The sequence below is a fragment of the Falco biarmicus genome, chromosome 5 (assembly GCF_023638135.1).
Source record: "Falco biarmicus isolate bFalBia1 chromosome 5, bFalBia1.pri, whole genome shotgun sequence".
Classification (NCBI taxonomy): Eukaryota; Metazoa; Chordata; class Aves; order Falconiformes; family Falconidae; genus Falco; species Falco biarmicus.
Window position 1 is genome coordinate 85880282 of NC_079292.1, and position 16819 is coordinate 85897100.

Here is a 16819-nt window from a genome sequence, read left to right on the forward strand (position 1 = left end):
AGCGAGCCCGGGGGAGGCGGCGGGGGCGTGCAGCTGTGTGCCGGGCACCCCGGGGCTGCCGGGGGGAGCTCCCGGCCTTCCCCAGCCGCCTGTGGCCGTGGGGAGGGAGCTGCAGGCCCCCACCCGGCAGGGCCGAGCCTGCGAGCAGAGCCCGGCAGGGCCCCAGCGCTGCGGGCGTGAGCGGGAAAGCCCCGCTCGGGGGCCCGGCCGATGCCTGGGGCAGGGGAAGGGCCGCGGGGCCGCCCAGAAGGCACCGCCCGGCCGGGGGGGCACGGTGCCAGTGAGCACCCCCCACACGGGCCCGTGATGCCAAGGCCCAGACATCTCGCCAAGGCCCGGAGCCTGACTCTGACATGCTGCGTTCCCAAAATATTATAAATGAGAAAGCAAAGAAATATGAATTATTAGCGTTAATCACACTTTTGACAGCTCACAGTTCCTCAGTGCCTGCCTCCGGAGTTTGGGTTGTTCAGAGCCAGCGCAGCAGCAGCTGCGATGCCCCGCCATGCATCGCAGCACTGCAGCAGCAACACTGCTGCAGGGATCACACACACCCCAAACCATGTGATTGCCCCCCAACCCCGGACACTGACACACACAGAGTCCAAAGTGTGTGTGTGTGTGGGGGGAAACCAACCCCCAAAAAAACACCCAAAAAACTGGGTAATTTACTTCACACCAGTAGCAATGTGTATCAGCATTTTCAACCAGGCATGGCCGCGCTGCCCCTGCCCTGCCGGCCCACCCAGCCTGCCTGCTCCCTGCACACGTTGGGTCCCAGCCCCATGCTGTGGCAGGGCCAAAGGGTCAAGGCCAGGCAGGAGTGGGACCTGTGGTGGATGCAGGTTGTTTGCTGTAATGTATTTGTGTTCCCAGAACAGTTTCCCATTAAATGGATTGAATCCTTGTCATCTTCTCTGAGCTCTTCTCCCGAGTATATTTCCTGCCTCCTTCGCTTTCTGCCTGAAGTTGAATGCACTCTTTTCTCACCTGCCAACATTGGTATTCCAATTAATGTATTTGTTAGAAACAACAGTTAAATTGAGCATTATTTTTGCTCAGTCTTCTATTTAGACTCCATTTTGTTGCATACCTCCTGTTTTCTTTCAAGAAATCTCATATAAATGCAAACTAAAGTGGTGTCCCTTTAAAAATGTAGAGTAAAATTGTCTTTAGTAATTGCACCTGTAGGGAAGAGAGGTGAGAGCAAACTAGAGGCAGAACTGATAAAAGGCTGCTATGAGCACTTGCCTCTCCCAGAAAGTGGGGTGTTAAGCTTTCTAGGCTAAGAATAGAGATGAGAGATAAAGGGGAAAATGGAACATCCACAGTGTGAGCAGAGGATTATGAAGGTCTCTATAGCTGAGATTCTGAGGTGTTTTGAACATCCTATAAGCGAGGAGCAAGCCTGGGCTATCTGTTTTCAGTGTTGCTATAAAATGCAGCAGCTGGCTCAGGGGCTGTGCCCACCACTCCATTCTGTATTCATAAAAGGTCCTGGAAGTATTTTTATCCATGCTGACGGCACTGCTTCCTTCAAGGTGTACCACAAGTCTGGTAAGAGCACAGGTAGCTGTGGATGTCAAGGGCTGTTCCTGTAACAAGCTGAAATGTGGGGAGGTAATTTTTTTCCACTCTGTTTCACACACGCACCCACTCCTCTTCTCTCTGTGTTGTTATGAAGCTATTCTGCTGCCTACACTTCATTTCAAATGACTGTATGTGAGTGGTAATATGGAAGTACAGCCTACTTGTTTTTCTGATGGTGCTCTTGCCAGTCATTTGGTTCTAAGCAATAGTTGGGATGAAAGATTGTTACTGCTTATGTTATCTGAAATAAAGAGTTTAAAGCTTTATTAGTTGTCCTGCTCTGTTCATCTTCCAATGTATGGTTCCTTTGTTATAGTAACTCTCATGAGGGATCTATGATTGATGGTTTACCCTTTTTGTCACTATGTGGAGCCAGCAAACGGTAACAGGCTTGTCCGTGCACCACTTGGTTGCACTGCTGCGGAAGTCAATGCTAAGCTAACTCTTCAGGGACAAGAGTGGGTAATAAAAGAGTGAAGACAAAGATCCGGTGCCTTCCTTATGGTTAGATATCTGTTGGCAAACAAACAAAAAAAAAATGCCCAGCAGCAGCTGGTTTGGGGCTAAGGCTCAGAGTAAGAAGGGTATCCTGTGTTGCCTTCCAAGAGTACCCAAATACAGGCCTCCTTTCCCCAGTCAGGGGGGGTTGTTTCTTTATTGCCAAGAATTCTTCTAGTTTCTCTCTCTTGACAGGCATTCTAAAAGCTGTTTATCAATGCTCATGCAGTTACCTTTCTCCCCCTCCCATCTTTTTTTCCTTTTCAGATGTTGGCAGCATTCAGCAGTCAGAGGACAAGGTAAGCCTGTGTCTTCACCTTCGTTACGTGGTGGGTGTACTACTACCCTGCTGTAGTAGAAGGCCCTCTCAGGAGATGCAGGTGTCTTTGGAAACTGTCAAGGGCTTAAATTTGCTGTGTCCTGTGAGAGTGACTCTGTCCCCTGAAGTTTGAAGAATAGAACAAAGTGCTAGGACTGAACTCAGGTAAGACAATGGGACTGGCAAACAACGCGCACAGATGGTGCCTACTGTGGAGCAGCCCACAAGTCTTTTTGTTTTAATAACAGGTAACTTAGAGATGCTAGATAAGGCCATTGAAAAATCTTAAACTAGCTTATTTAGGGAGTCTCTTGGGCTACCTGATGAGCATCTAGCAGCATCTTGGGCCCTTCTCATCCTGAGAGATGCCCTCAGCCCTGAGGGGATGCACAAGGCTGGGATGAGAGAGCTGTGAAGTTCTCAGCAATGCTTTGTGCTGTACTAGTTCCTTGGTCTCTGTCTGCAGCTGTTGGAGTACTTAGGAGTGGTGATCTATGAAGCCCTGGACTGGGGAATTGACAGCCAAGTGGAGCGAGAACTGAGTGATCCTTTGGAGAAGCTGCTGTGCCTCATGTTGAAACTAGATGATGAGGCAATGAAACCAGCAGTCACCCTGCAGGATGTTATCAAGGTTTCCTTCTTCCCACTTAGTAAATATAGCAGTTTTAGAGGGGTTGGTGGGGCAATGCTGTTAACCAAGGGGCAAGACTATTTCTGGGAAAAAGCTGGGTAGCTTATTGGAGGACATAGAGGGAGCACGTGGCTTTCCCATCAGAGGGAAAAGGCAAAAGCCATCTTAGGTGTGTGCAAGTGCCTGTGGAAAAGAATTAAGAAGGAAGCTGAGCATGGCTCTAACGCAGCTGTGCCTGTGAACTCCTTCTGCACACAGTCACTGAATTTGATACCTAGGAGACAATGCATATTGAAAAATGTTACTGCAAGAACTGGGATTTCAGTGTCTCAACTCAAGTATTTTCCTCCTAACTAGAATTTAAAGGTACAAGAAACTTCCCATCCCTCAGTCTGATCAGGGCAGGGGAAAAGAAAAGGGCAAGTGTCTCCACCTGCTGTATTTTTTTGTGCTGTGGCCACAGTGGAGGCTTCCCCTTCCAGGTACTTAATTTATTTCAAAGCACACCTTATACAGAACAAGTTATATAAATTGCACAGCTACTTACATTATTGTACATATAAAATTGGACATCTTGCTTCTTTGTTCCTTTGCAGCTGCAATAAAAAAGCAAAAGTTACAAAGGGTCTGTGGAGAAGATGTTTTTTAATCATGGAATGAGAAAACTGAATCTCGCTTTATTCCATCCTACCATGTTTTTTTCATTTTAAGATTTCTTTTAAATAGCTGCACTTCTTTCAGGCCTGTGAGGAGCACTTGTCCAGGCCTTGTGAGGCTACCAGCCATTACGAAATTACCTGTAGGAGTCTGTTTACTGAATATATGGAACTTCAAAGGCTTGTGACCATCATCCAGACCTCCAAAGAGGTACATTTGGGGTTACCCCTTAGATGCTATTCCCTCTACCCTCACACACTCACCTAGTTCTTAAAGTAACCTTCCCATTGCACTAGAAATGAAGTACCTAGCTGAAGGTCTATTTTCACAATACAAAAGGCTACTGTCTCTGCGCCTTATTAGTAGTTTATTGTATCTTTTGAAAGTTTGGATGTTTGGGGTTTCTAGGCTTTTCAGATTAACATTAGTAATTTATACTGGATGGATAGATAGGGAATCACTGAACAGTGCAAGGTAACAATCTGACGTACTTGCTTCTCAGAGTCTGAGAAAAATGGATGTGGAAGATTCAGTGGAAAATCCCCTTCAGAAGAAGGAAAAACACTGGGTAAGGGATTTAATTCCTTCATTATGGGGATTGGCGTTTTTTGTCTACCTTGGTTCTCTGAGGCTTTCTATTGACTCCTCTAGTTAAAAGTAGAGCTTGAACGCAAACAAAACTTCTCAGGTTGTTCCAGAGTTTAAGCTGTTAAAGACTTGTCTGCAAAACAAGCTGGGGAGTGAACTTGAAATTAAACTATTTGATGTGTTAACCTCACGTGGACACTTATTCTACACAAAGATTGTCTTTGTGGTTCAACTTAAACCATCTCCAAAAATTAAATTGGAGGCAGTCTTTGGAGTAAGTGTCCACAAGTAGTTACTCAGGCTGTTCTGCAAATGAGCCCCAAACCCCAGCTCTTGGCAGGAGCTGACATGTGCTAAAAGCAATCTGTTCCTTTCTTGTAGCTGAACTGAAAACTCCCAGAAAACTGTTCTGTTGGTGGTAGTACTGGGGTGGACTAGTTCACCCTTATTATGTGGGGTCTGTGCTGGTTCAGGGCTGGAGGGCGATGAAGTCCAGTAGCTCTGTCCATCTTCGTGGCTCTGCAGTTCCAGCAGCAAAAAGGGGCGAAGGAGGCTGCAGTTAGAGATGTGGCTCCTACCTTCTGCTCACTGCCTTTTTTTCCTTTTCATTCTGTCCTTCCACAGATTTTGGACTGTGTGTTTGGGGCAGAGAAAGCAACTTACTTTGCTCTTTTCAAGGCCCTACGCAGTCAGGGCTCAACCAGAAACAAACAGCTCTTCTGGCTGGAACTCTGCCCAGCATAAACAAATGCACTGTAGTCTGGAGACTGTGGAGACAAATGGCAAGCCCCGAGAGACTTGTGGACTTGCTCCCTTTGTCTAAATAGCACTTGCTTTGAAGCGTGCTCAAACTATTCGTATGAAAATGTTTGTGAAATGTGTGTTTGGGCATATTCTCAATTTTGTGATCTATTAAAATAAACTGGCAGGCTATCTCAAACCACAAACTCATCAACTGCTATAGCTCTTTTCTGCGGGGAATACATGAATAAATACACGGGCTTTGCCGTGTGGCCTGAAGGCCAGTGTATTTGGCCTCTGCTCCTTCAGGAGACATGAATTCCAAAAGCAGGATGTCTGTTGCAAATCCTCTGCCTCCAGTTTCCAAGTCCTTAAGTCCCTAAGCACCAGCTGATTGCATCGCTCTGACAAACTCTTGAGTTTAAAATAACCAGGATGCCAGCTTCACTGGGATCCCACAGATGAGAGCTGATGCCTTGAGTGGTGCTGAGCAGCTAATGCTCTCTATGGACCAGACTTTTTCATGCCGACTGCTACAAAACAAGCCTTCTGAAACACAGACCACAGCCTGATTGCATGTAGTGTTGCAAAGTTTCAGCAGACCTTATCCATACATGTCACAAGCCCATCTTCACCTTGAAATCTAAGCAGTGAGACCTCTTAAGAACACAGCTGTGTTACCACTCATCTGTTGAGCTGAACGCAATGGGTTTGGAGTGTTGTAGTATTTGTTTTGTATTGCACAGATGTGGGAAGTTTATGTAGAGTTTGACAATACATGGGATGGCCCAAGTAGTGTAACTGCAGTGTTCCAGTCAGTAGGGGAAGGAAAGTGTGAGTGATAATGATGTTGCCTACATCTGAGAAATGTTTTGGGTGTACAAGTTCCTCTGAAGTGGCCAGCTGAAGGCAATTCTTGTCCCAGAACTAAGGCAGCAATATTACATTTACAGAAGTTTCTCTTCAGGTCATATCTTTTAGTAAAGTTCTGTCACCACATGAAATAGAACTCTAGAAAGTGCAAATGGCTCGGGATAAGTCATTTCAAAGGTATCTAATACTGATCAGTTTGCACAGAGGCTTTTGTGTGTTCTGCACAATAATAAATATAGCCTAGGTGATACGGCTAGTATGTGGTCAGTCTTTGATGGTTCTGGTTCTCTGGAGTTGAGGTATGATTGCACCAAAGGCGGGATAAAACAATGCAACAACAACAAAATCTGTCTCCTTGAAGGCAGCCATCAGTCAGAGCTTGCATAAGACTCTTCTGATATTTTACCAAGATATCCGAAGGGATAAGTTGAGAGAGGATGCTTCATGTTGTAAGTGGAAAAGGGAAAGGAATCTAGGTCAGAAACTTTGTTTTAAGCCAGTTTTCTAAAATGTTTTGCTTCCTTTTCACTGTTTATAATACAATCACTTGTTCTTACTTAATTTGCCAGTTGGGATCCAGATAAGCTGTTGACTTAGCACTTCCATTACAATGTTGTCTAAACATGCTATTGAGTTGATTATTTTTTTTTCCTGTCTTAACTTTTGTTAAGTTACACTGCATGCCTAAGCATCCTCAGATATTAGCACAGGAACAGGATGAGCAGATGTCGGAGTTATCAGCTTGTGTCTCCAGGCTGAAACTGCTAACACATGCTGCTGTGAAGGTTAAAGTATGAGAACTCTTTCCCCTTGCCTTCCTCTTTTGTCTGTGGGCCCTTAAACCCTTGGTTTCTGAAAGTTCAGAGGATTTTAATGGATTTTATTCCCAGTGTTTTCTAGGATCCAGTAACACAAAAAAACGCTGGCACCTGGAGCACTTGCAGGAAGTAGATATTTAGGAAAATGAGTCTAGCTACCTGGCAGCAGAAGCTGTGTATTGCTGAAGTATGTTCATAAAGTTAATGACAAAATTTGGGAATGAGCCTGGTGAGACATCTCCCAGATACCTTGTTGTAAATTAACTTCTGCAAAGAGAAGCAATTCTCTACTCTGGTACTGTGCCCTGATTTGGAAGTGAGTTGATGGGGGTATTAAGGACACACTTCCATGTTTCTGAATGAATTTGGTTGCTAAGCATGCCCTGTTACATGGAGGGAGGGGATGCTGCTCTGTGCATTCTAGCCAGTTGTTGACCCTCGCTGTTTTCCCCGAGGCATCCCTGTGGCCCAATGTCATCTGTGAACTGCAGAATGGTGTGAGGCTACACAAGGCCACTGAGCGACCACAGCGTCACACACCTCCAAAAAAATTTGTCCGCTCTCCCTATGAAGTAATTTTGGATGATATTCAGCATAAGAGGTACACCCTGCGGAAGGTGAGTGACTAGAGTCAATGGGCAGCTTTGAAACCACCTGCTCTATCTCATTTCTAAGCAGTATTTGTTGAGACCTTTTCTTCAAAAGCCTACCTTTCTCAAAGGTACTTCCAAGTCTGGAAGTGTCTGAGTCTCCCTCTCACCTGCAGCTCAACATTAAGATCACCTTGTTTGTCCACCCAGGTGCTTCATTCCCAGTAACTTTTTAGGTCAGGGTAGCCATGCTTTCATGAAGCTGGAAGGTAAACGTTTTCTCCTTCCAGTGGTCAGCCACTCCCTTTCCTGGAGCAATTATGCTTTTCATGAAACGAACGCTTTTCTGCTTATGCTTTCCACCTTGGACACTTCTGTCCTCCCCAGGCTCCTTGAGCTGAGCTGTACCTGATATCTCTTAGTTTCCTTGCCTTCCTGGATGTTGTGGGATGTGTGCAAGTGCAAAAGCACTTTTGAGCAAGTCCTTTGCCTTAGGTGGAGGCCTCTAGGCAGCGCACGCCAGCTACTGCAGGAGTTTAGTCAGGGTGAACAAAATGCTGAGCCCTTTCGGGGACAGTGCTGTGCTGACTCAAGTGGCTGGGGCTTCCAGCAACATGGATGATTGAAGGTGACCAGACACAAAAATGTCTGGGGTGTCTCTAAAGGCTTGTGATGCTCTTCGTTTGCTGCAGCTTGAGCTGGGAATGAGCAGATCTAAAACATTGGCATAAGGCTTTGTGGCATTGGCATGCTTTGCAAACAGACGTCTTGGCAGAAGATTAGACAGAACTCTGCTTGTAATAAAGACTGATATTTTTAAAAGTGAAAACTTTGCATACCACACTAGACATCAACTTTTTTTCCCCTTGTTGGTGCTGCTGGAGTACAGGGGGGTTAAAAGCCTCAACTAAACCATGCACCTCTATAAAACCCCATCTCTTGCTTGTCTTGACTGTGGCTCCAGTTTTCACATAAGGCTATGCCATTTCTCTGGAGATATCCTCTTGATTGATATCTAAATGACTAGTAGTGGAAAGGAGACAATGCATACTTGTGTTCTTTTTTCTTTGCAGTGTACTATATCAATGCAGTACAGAATAGTAACTCAAGGTGGCAGGATGAACTGGGTCTTGATTTTATTTTTTTCTCTCTTTTTTTATCCCCCCCCCCTCACCCCCGTGGTTGAGAAGCACAAACACTACTAGTCAGAAATGCTAGAAGAAAGCATGCAGTGCTACTGCTCAGGTCTTTGTGATGGCTCTTAAATGAGGTTTTCCCCATCTGCAAAGCTATTTTAAAGCTTCTCTAGCAAACAGTGGTCTAATTTGCAAATGAATGAAAGCACAGCTAGTGTGGGAAGCCTTAATGTTGTTCTACCTGCACTCTCTTGTGTTCTGAAGTTGTACTCGGAGGGAAAGTAAATGGCATAGCCTCAAAGTAAGAGTGGGTGAACAAGGCAGCTAAAGACATGCATGTGCAGCTTGACTTTTTTGTCAGTTCTCCCCTATGCAGGGAGCATGGGGGTTGATAAGTGAGACAATCTGTCCCACATGAATACCTGCCCTGCAATTCTGTCTTGCTATTATTCATAGTTTATGGAACTGTAAGCCAGTCTCTAGGACTGTAGCTTATGCATACAGCTGTCTACTGCTTCAGGTTTTGTTGCAGTCTTGTTAACCCATTCAATTGCTCTTTTCCCTGGAGCTGAGTTCTCATTGCTGAATGTGATGTGACCGTGGTGCTTGTCAGGATCACTCCTGACATTAACATCTGAGTACAACCCTTTCCAGTGGCTTCTCAGAGCAGTTCATGAGCTGCTGGGGGTAGAAGGCTTTATGCTTCCTGTGCAAGCCTCCGAGGGCTGTGCAGCACTTCTGACTGCCCCTAGCTTGCCACAGGCAAATTGGTCTCTACTAAAAATCCATGTAAGTAAACCTCATCATTGTGCACTTCCCGGCTCAGCTTTGTTATGCCTTCCCCACCTCTCCCATTCCCAAATCCTGATGTGAGTCATCCACTGTGCCACTGAATGGGAGGCTGTTCCAGTAGAGGAAGACCTATTGCTTAAGCATAATTTCTGCCCTTTCAGGTGATCATCGAGCAAAAACAGAGGACTCCCAGAGTTGATGTAGCTGCTCCCAAGCCTCATCTAAAGCCTGTACGTGACCTGGTGCTGCATCTAATGATAGCAAAATAAGATGATTCTGGAGCTGATAGGACAGTTTCTTGGAATAGAAAGCTAATGTCTTAGCTACTGGTTCGGATTTGGAAGCTGGGGGTGTATTAACCATACTTAAATTTTGGGCAGACCCTCCTGCCAAAACACGGGGTTAGGAAAATGGGAAGTGATATCTTCATAGGAAAAAGATAATTGTCTCCCTACTTCCTCCACTGCTTCTTCCATTTGGAACGCTTTTTGCTCTTGAAAGTACGCCTGGAGTTCTTGGTTTCAAATCTGAAAGTTGCTAAAGTATTCTACTATTCATCTAAAGGTGTTCTCATGTGTATCTCATGTGCAGGGCCCAGGGCCCTCTTGAGTGAGAGGCACTTGTAAAATAGTGCCACTGCTGAAGGAGCAGTTCTGTCACCACTGGTCTCCTTGCTCTGTCGACTGGTTTTTTCTGGTGCCATGCTTTGCCTGCAGGTGCTGGAGAGGAAGCTGAAAGAGTGTGTGCCATTGGAGTCCAGCTGGCATGAACAGCTGATGGCAGAAATAAAACGACCACAGAAGCTTTGGTCAGCAGCATCAAGGGAAAATGGGAGCAGGCCCAAAGGTACTTGCTGCAAAGTGACCTATCAAGCATGCAAGTGAACTCAGCATTGACTAAAAATAATGAATGGCCTTTGAAATGAAAGCTCACTTATCTTTCCCATAGCATGTATAATGCAATAGAGGTGGTATGGCATAAGAATAGTTCTTTCTAGAAAATCTGTTTATGGCTTATTAAGACTCAAAAGATGTTTCAACTTACCCTTTATTTATGGATGTTCAAACTTGTCTGTCCACTAAGTGAGAGAACAGGATTTTGACCATCAACTAAAACTAAAAGATTATGTAACTATCAGGATAAAGTCTAGCCAAATCTCAAATTCTGATGTGTAGGTATCAAATTTGTAATTTTCTTGTCACAGCACAGTATCTTACCTTGTTGGTGTGTATGGGTTTTTTTGTTCCCCCTCTCCCCTACAGAAATGCTTGTGACACCAAACATTGCCTTGAAATCTCCAAGAGAGAGTTTCTTAACTCTCCAAGATGCCAGCACTGAGGTTAAAATCGTCAGCACTACAGCACAGCAGCTGGGACCAGGAGTTCAGGTAAAGCTTTAAATGAAAGGACTCTGGAGAGGCACAAGTACTTCAGGCGTTAGAACTGCACACACACATAGCCTGAAACATCGGGTTCAAATCCTAGCGTGAGCAATCTTGTCTCTCAAAAGTGAATGAATGTGGTACTATGAGGTTCACAGAAGTCTTCCTCTACAGAAGCTCATACTGTATTTAAACACTGCTTTTTGTGGCATGACTGCAGCCTACAGAACCAAGGTCTACTCTGGTCTCTTAAAACTAGACCCTGCAGAAGTTTTAATATGCATAGGAGTTTGGCCCACATGGGCCACAACTATTGCCACTCTTACCTCACAGTGAGGCATTTGGTGCTAGACGTATTGATATATTTGCATTTCATGTGGTGTGTGAGCTTGTGGAAGGAAAGCTTCATGATTTATTTTCAGGAAGCAAGTTCACTGGTGAATTCCCACTCTTTTGTGTGTGGAGGAATTTTGGGAGCACCATTCTTCAGTAAACTATGATACATAGTCTTGAGTTCTTTAACTCCTGGCTTGATCATGGAAAGCTTGGCTACTGGGTTCTGGGATTCAGTCTGAGCATATTCAGAAATTCTGTGGAACAGAACTTAAGCCCTAACATATCATGTCTAGCACAGATGCACTGGCACACAAACAGGAATCTGTTTTCTGTAAACATTTCTGTCTGAAATGCAGTTGCTTAACGGAGGAAAACGGATATGAATTAATAAAAGCAGAAAATCTTAGCTCTATTTGCACAAGCCTGTGCTACTTGAAGGGATGTTCAGCATTTGAGAACCCTGTGGTTGATGTATTACTGCTAAACTAGAAGGACCTTCATACGGGAACTAATACAAACAAATCTATTTTCTGCTTTTCTAGAGAAGCTAGAAACAACGTTGTTGAGATACAGCATTGGGTTTGAGTTGGGTTAGTGGGGCACAGTCTCTTAAAGTGTTTCTATATGTGAGCTGGAGCCAGGAAAATGGTTCCAAGGTACTCAGAGTTGTACAGGGTGGAATTTGTGAAGCTGGTTCCTGAACAGATGAAGCTTTGCGGCTAGTATTTGCATTGAATTTGGGTGAGAGAGAACAGATTAATTTGACTAGCTTGGCTGGACCTTCATAATTGCAGGGGGAATTAACTTGCTATTCTTTTGGAATATAAAGTTGCTAAATGTATCACATTGATTTGTCTCTCCACTCCATTTTTGGCTGAGCCTTGAACTTTTCTGGTCAGTTCTGGGTAATTCTGGGTTTTGTTTAGCAGCAGCACTCCTGAGGAAGTGGGCCTGGTGTCTTTTGTATGCAGGTGAAGAACATCTTGTCCTCTGTTCTGCAGGAAACCAGTCCCAAGCTGCCTTTCAGGACCTGGCTTGCCTCAGCCAGCTCATCAGTAGTGCCCTGCAACAGCACAGGTCAGTGTACTTCTAGCCATACAGCTAAACCAGGTGACAAACTACAGTCAGTGGCCTGCTGGGTTCCCAAAGCCTTAGGCTGGGTTCACTGTACACTTTCCCTCTGATCACCTGAAGACACTTTACCGAAGAAGCTGCAACACCAAGTAATGAGTCTTGGTAGGTAGCCTTAGAAAACAGTTCCTTTGCAGTTGACTGAAGCTTGTATAGCTCCTGCAGCTTCAAAACAAAGATAGCATGTCCCCAAAGGGCTAACTGGAATTCACAGTAAAAGCTAAATGAGTGTTTTGAATGTTAAGTAGAAAGTGCACCACTTGATTTTATTAAAGTAAATGGTGCTAATGAAGCCTCATCACTGCTTACTGACAAGCATAATTACTGTAACGTCTGTTTTTTGTGATCTGAGCTGATGGGGATTGAGGGGGAGAGATGTAAGCCTTGCTACCTTCAGAAGGCAGTGTAGTGCTTTTGAGCATTCAGCTTTTGGGGTGAATACTTAGAAGCTGCCAGTTGGTTTGCTGCACCCTAAAACTCTTTCCTCCTATCCAGGTCTTGCAGCAAATTGCACGTGTCCTCCCATGAGTGCACCCACACTAGAAGACGTTAAACCTTGTGGTTTCCTGAATGCTGGCCAACAGCAGCTGCGTCCATGCAGAGGAAGGTCCATATCTTTGGAGAGAGGCCTGCAAAGCAGGGAACTTGTAAGTCCAGCATGTCAGCTAGCAAGCTTGGTCTGATACATCTGGTAATGACCAGAGCTTGCACCTTGATCCTGATCACAGAACAGTAAGCATGTTCTGTGGTTTTTGTCTTAAGCCATGTTGTATACTGATCTTAAGTTGGGATATTATTCTCTCCTTGGAGACTGCTTAAGAGAAGACGGGATGCTGTAATGTTCTTGTGGAGGCTTCCCAGTTTGAATGACATGAAATAAAGTTGTTCCTCATACAAGAAGAGGAAAAATAGCACTGCATTACTTGAAAGTGTCCATCAAGGCTTCCTCCAGCAGACTCCCAGTTGGTAGTTCTGATTTCTCAGTCTCCCCTCACTCTTTCTAGATTCCGTTATGTTCACAAACATCCTTTAAGCTGCAGTAAAGGGAATAAATGGTTGTCAAAATATAGATAGCACAGCATCAGTGACTTTTAAATGTATTTGGTACTGAAGTCATCAGGCTCTGAACGACTGTTGTGGGAGCAATACTGGGGTTTGTGTGCTTCTGTGCAACCTTCTGAATCCTGGACTCTCCCTGTTGTGCCCTGACAAGGTGTGCTGTGCCCTTGCTTCCTTCTACATCCTTCCCTGCCCCACCACTGGCAAGTTTCCAAACTGGCCATAACTGTGTGACCTCTTTATTCAGCAGGGGGCGTGTGTGTGCGTGCAGGTGGGCTGGGCTTTCCATCTGGGGATAAAAGCACCGTTGTCTCCTGGTCAGCCACCAGACCATAGCTGCCATTTGTGTGGGGCCACTGGGTCTTGGGAGAGAGAAGGCAAGAGTGTGCTATGCTGGTGGAAAGGGATCCTGTACCTAGGAAGGTCCAGAGTTCCATCTGTGCTGGGCTCCATGCCAAAGGGTAAAAATTCCCAGAGACTGGCTCTGGAGGTGATATTAACTACTGTGGTGACAGAGGGACCTGCTTTCCTAATGAGGTGTCAGAAAGCTGCTTGAAAACTATAACAACCACTGAAACCTCTGTAGTAGTTTCTCTGCTAGTATTGTCACTCAACTGATACTCCCCAACACCAGAAAAGCTGAGTTTTGGGGAGAAATGCTCCTGAGCCTTTTGGGACCCAGTTTTGAGGATAAACTCCCCAAATACCTGCTTCCTTCAGCTTAACTTCTGTCTTTCAATAGGACTGTCCCTTTCCTACCAAGTGGTCATCAACAACCATTGCTGACCTGATTGGAACCAGATATGCAGTGGTGGTGCTGGAAGGGCAAGGCTTCCTCCAAGGAGGTAGTGATGGTGTCTTTCCAAGAGCAAAGGTATGTTTCTTCTCCTTCTCTTTGTGCTGTTCCCGCCTTTTCAACAGCTGGCTGGCTTCACAGCCCCCAGTACTGAGGTGCTCTCTGTCTCAACTTATCCTGTTCATGCAGCTGACCTGAGTTTGGCCCTAGGCTGTAAAAATCTTTTAATACTGGTACATACGGTGATGGCTTCTAATCGGGCTTAAGCTGTGTAAGTTGCCTAGAAAGTAATTCAGCCTTTACTTGATACTTCTTGTCTGTTATTTCCACACTAGGAGAGCTGACTGTTGGCCAGATCTGAAATCACAAAGTAATTAATTAGGTTTTGGTACTGCTAAACAGTGAAACAAAGGCTCTTAACTCAGGCTCTCACACCTGAGTTGTGCTGACTCAAACCACCTTGCTGAGTGGATGCAAAGGCTGGGGAGATGAGGGGGACAGGGAATGACCTGCAGCACAGGACTGTTGGCTGCCCATTCTGCTTAACTGCTGGCTTATTTAGAATCCCCTTCAGAGGGGGTGTTGCAACCAGCCCCTCTAGAGAAGATGATGTGAGTACAAGCCCTTTGCATCGCAGATGTGAGGAAGTCCCTGCTACTTGGCTTAGGGGTCAGCTTCTTGCCCTCACTGTTTAGCCGTACAGACAGAGTCGAAGGGGTTTTACTAGCAGACCTGTGCTACTTCTATACTACATACTTATATAATTGTCTGTTCCTGAGACTGAATCCTTGTTTTCTTCTCACCTTACTTACCAACCCTGCTTTAACTTGCTGCTCTCTGCCTATTCTAAAATGGCTCTCTTACTCTCTTTGTGTTCTTGCTGCTGAAGTTTTTTTAGCTTTCTCAGGCTTTGCTTCTCAAGATAATATCACTTCTGACTGCCAGCTGTGTATGAATGTGTTCTTTTTTGTAAAGTTCAAGCGACTCATCAGCTTCCTTATGACTCATTTTTTGCTTCAGGATTGGATTCAAATTTGCCCTGACTTAATCTCTTTGGGATTGCTGCAGTCTACCTCAAAGAATGTCTCTCTTCTTCCCTCTTTCTTAACTAGCTACTGTTACACTCTTGCACAATACAGCTATTGTTTGCTCAAGAGCCTTTTTTTAAACTCCTGTTGTCTGGCAGCTGCCCCAAACCTCTGCATCATAAAAACACTGGCCTACAAGTAAGACTTTTTTTGCCTTTTTAGCTTTTAATTCCTGGGTCTTTGCTATCCTTTATTGGACCTCTGTTATTGTATGTGGATCTAAAGCCTTTCGAAGGTTGGTTTATGTGTGTGCTCTTTGGCAGGCAGTGGATACTGTTGGCACAAAGGTATTTCCTATTTGCATTCACAAGTAACTTTCTTTTCCACAGATCTGTTTCAGCTGCCATAAGCAGATGTTTCTTAAGTGGCCTTACAGCTGTTACCTCTGCAGCAGGTGAGCTGGTACAAAAGGACTGAATGAGGAGGGTGAAGAGTGAAAAAGCAGTGCTGAAAACACTCAGTATTCAAACAGCTGTAGTAGTGGATAGGAACAGGTTGCTGAGACCTTCAGTTTTGCCTTACTGCACAAGCCAGGCTGAAGTGTCTACAGCTGTAGAGGATGTGGAAAAATTTGCCTCTGAAGTGGTATCTCGATTTTAACTTTTATTATCAAGCTAGTAATAACCAAATTTATTGTGCAAGTATTAGATTCAATTTCTCTGAGATCACTGTCTCTGCATTTTGCCCTGAAGGTTGAATTTAATTTCAGTCAAGGGCTTGAGGAGGTTCTGGAAGAGGCTTTTTACCAGAATCTTCTGTTGAGGACTGAAAAAGTGAACTCCAGACTCTGTGACTGGGAAAGAAGTTGGACCTACTTGTATCCACTTAACGTCAGGGGTTTTCTGTTCATGGGAGAGGAAAAGAGGACCTTCAGGCTCATTAAGACTCACTTAAATCTATTTGAAGCAGTGGTAAAGCACTGAATTGATTATAAGCAACAAGTAAACAACCACTGGGAATTGAGTAACTGTCTGGTGGTAGTGCTAGGGTGAAAAGGAATGGGCATTTGCAGATAAAGCCTTCAAGCTATGGATGCTGACACACTTCAGATGATTTAAACTAGGATAAATATGAGGACTGGCAAACTGAATAGGGGAGTTTTAAACTTGCTCGCTTTGCCATCAAGTGATTGTGCCACAGTCACAAATTAAGACTTACTTGGGAAAGTCACCCTTAGCTACAATATTGGTGTCTGCTGAGCTTTACTCAAATGATCATGCTGGGAACTTTTTTCTTTTTAGTGTTGTCTGCTGTGACTGCTGCATCAAGGCAAGTTGAGTCTTTACAACAGGCTTTACATTTTCTGTTTTCCCTGCAGCTCACCCAGCCATAGGAAGCTTTCCTTCATCCCACTGATACCTCAAATCTACCCTCTAATTTATTTCAAAGAAAATAGAAGAGAGAATATTACAAGGTGCAAAAGCAGCCAGGGTGTCACAGACATCTCTTGTCATACTCTGCTAAAACAACTCAGGTTCTTCTTTCTTTCATCCTGTGTAAATTGGCTGGGATTACTCTGTGCTCTATTTATACAAAGGTCAGAAAGTTCACTGTGTTAATATCTGTCTTCTAAGTGCACTAGTAAATCAATTGCATGCCATGCAAATTTTCCTGATGTGTTTTCCTGAGAACTCAGGTGACTTGTGTTGTGATTCTAGATGTCCATGCCCTTCAGAACGTGTGTACATCTCCCACTTCACTTCCTAAAACTTTTGAGACTCTCCAGAGAGAAGGACCCAGCTACTCAAGAGCAGAAGAGCTCAGAGTTGCTGCATAAAATAGAGCACCAGGAGTG

At 44.7% G+C, this 16819-nt stretch overlaps 1 protein-coding gene across 2 annotated transcripts; it reads left to right on the forward strand.

Annotated features, from left to right (window-relative positions):
* Positions 1-1316: 1316 nt before the first annotated feature.
* LOC130150365 (protein spire homolog 1-like) lies at positions 1317-16302 on the forward strand. 2 transcript variants are annotated; one of them, XM_056341266.1, is made up of 14 exons: positions 1317-1557; positions 2356-2387; positions 2874-3038; positions 3780-3905; positions 4198-4263; positions 7171-7332; positions 9395-9463; positions 9950-10079; positions 10496-10620; positions 11952-12027; positions 12577-12728; positions 13883-14014; positions 15354-15418; positions 16266-16302. In XM_056341266.1, the coding sequence occupies exons 1-14, from the start codon at positions 1317-1319 to the stop codon at positions 16300-16302; spliced, it is 1578 nt and encodes a 525-aa protein (XP_056197241.1). The 2 variants fall into 2 exon arrangements, 1 of the variants encoding a protein (XP_056197241.1); XR_008822213.1 differs by lacking the exons at positions 1317-1557; positions 2356-2387; positions 2874-3038; ... (8 more) ...; positions 15354-15418; positions 16266-16302 and adding an exon at positions 13479-13601 and having other exon boundaries at positions 13883-13986.
* The last annotated feature ends 517 nt before the right edge of the window (positions 16303-16819 follow it).

Bases quoted from the DNA above. Each gene is read 5' to 3' on its own strand.
- LOC130150365 (XM_056341266.1), top strand. From the start codon at position 1,317: ATGGAACATCCACAGTGTGAGCAGAGGATTATGAAGGTCTCTATAGCT. The intron at 2,388-2,873 runs GTAAGCCTGTGT...CTCTGTCTGCAG, and splicing joins TTCAGCAGTCAGAGGACAAG to CTGTTGGAGTACTTAGGAGT. The intron at 7,333-9,394 runs GTGAGTGACTAG...CTGCCCTTTCAG, and splicing joins AGAGGTACACCCTGCGGAAG to GTGATCATCGAGCAAAAACA.